Source organism: Perkinsus marinus (genome assembly GCF_000006405.1).
Source record: "Perkinsus marinus ATCC 50983 genomic scaffold scf_1104296934454, whole genome shotgun sequence".
In the NCBI taxonomy this organism is placed as follows: domain Eukaryota; phylum Perkinsozoa; order Perkinsida; family Perkinsidae; genus Perkinsus; species Perkinsus marinus.
Window position 1 is genome coordinate 1 of NW_003214782.1, and position 1,158 is coordinate 1,158.

The window sequence follows — 1,158 nt, forward strand, 5'->3', positions numbered from 1 at the left end:
CTTGATCTCTCTAGGTAGCTCTTATTGATAGCCTCCACCACCTCTGGATACTATAGAGCTTGATATGAGCGACTCTCCCCCATCAATAGAAGGCTTACGTTCTATTCACCCTATCAGCTGACGATTGCCTTTCACCTCAGGTGCCTCATGAACTAGTATTTTAGCACTTACCACGATACGCGCTGCCGAGACCTACAAGGGAACGGTTATACCAGCCACGCAGGGAGTAGGTGTAGTACACCAGCATCTGTCCGACTACTCCTCGTCCACTGAATCTCATCTAAACGTACGACATCAGGCTTCACCACACCAGCCCTCTTCATAGCCCCTAGTAGGTCTGACTCGACATAGTCTATACGATCACAGTTATCAGCATTCATCTGTAAGCCTCGGTACTTGGTACCTGCAAACAAGGAGCTCCTGACATCCCACTACTATTATGATACACCAGAGCTCCATTATCAGGCTCGAGGTACCCTATAGGACTGTTGGGCTCTCTCGATCTACTACCATTGAACCCTACTACTAGGGCACATTTCCGCTTGGCATTGAGCTGCAATTTGGCTACAGGAGCCTCCTCAGGAACGGGAGAGGTGGTCGAGGTATCCATCCAGAAGTGAAGGAAGCTACTTAGGATGTTCGTTGTGAGGATGTCCAAAGAAGGGACCTACTGCACAGCACTACTGCGCAACGCTGTGGTATCGATACGAAAATCATGATCAATTGAGTATAGTTGCAATGAGAATTAATGGAGGACATCATCATCATCAGGCGTACCTACACAGCATCATGATGATGACAATGAATAGTATGAGAGTCTCATTACAGGTCGGACACAGCACTGTGTAGCTTGGCCGTAGCAGGTTGCTCCTCAACATTCACCAATTTGTGGACAAACTGCTCGGGTATTGGCATCTCCTTATAGTCACCATCATCGGATCTTAAGACATTACCTCCATGCGAAGTAGAAAGGACACTACTACACTACATTGGAATATTGAGATTCATCTCAGAACTCTTGCTGGTGGTGATAGTACAGTCCAAGGAAGCCTTAGACAGGTACAGCTGTACCTAGGCAACACACACTCTACTCATTCTCTCCTCCGCAAGACCAAGCCCAATTACCCCTGAGCATTTATCGATGCTGATGCAGGGTAC

At 47.5% G+C, this 1,158-nt stretch overlaps 2 protein-coding genes across 2 annotated transcripts; both read right to left on the reverse strand.

The window, feature by feature from the left end:
• Positions 1 to 105: 105 nt before the first annotated feature.
• Positions 106 to 610, reverse strand: Pmar_PMAR026821 (hypothetical protein; the record flags this gene model as incomplete). Its single annotated transcript, XM_002784856.1, has 3 exons — positions 106 to 192; positions 240 to 403; positions 511 to 610. The coding sequence occupies 3 exons, from the start codon at positions 608 to 610 to the stop codon at positions 106 to 108; spliced, it is 351 nt and encodes a 116-aa protein (XP_002784902.1).
• Positions 611 to 767: 157 nt separating this feature from the next.
• Positions 768 to 1,071, reverse strand: Pmar_PMAR026822 (adenylyl cyclase-associated protein, putative; the record flags this gene model as incomplete). Its single annotated transcript, XM_002784857.1, has 3 exons — positions 768 to 777; positions 827 to 940; positions 989 to 1,071. Coding segments are annotated over 3 exons (207 nt in total), but the record flags the coding sequence as incomplete, so codon positions are not given.
• Positions 1,072 to 1,158: the final 87 nt, after the last annotated feature.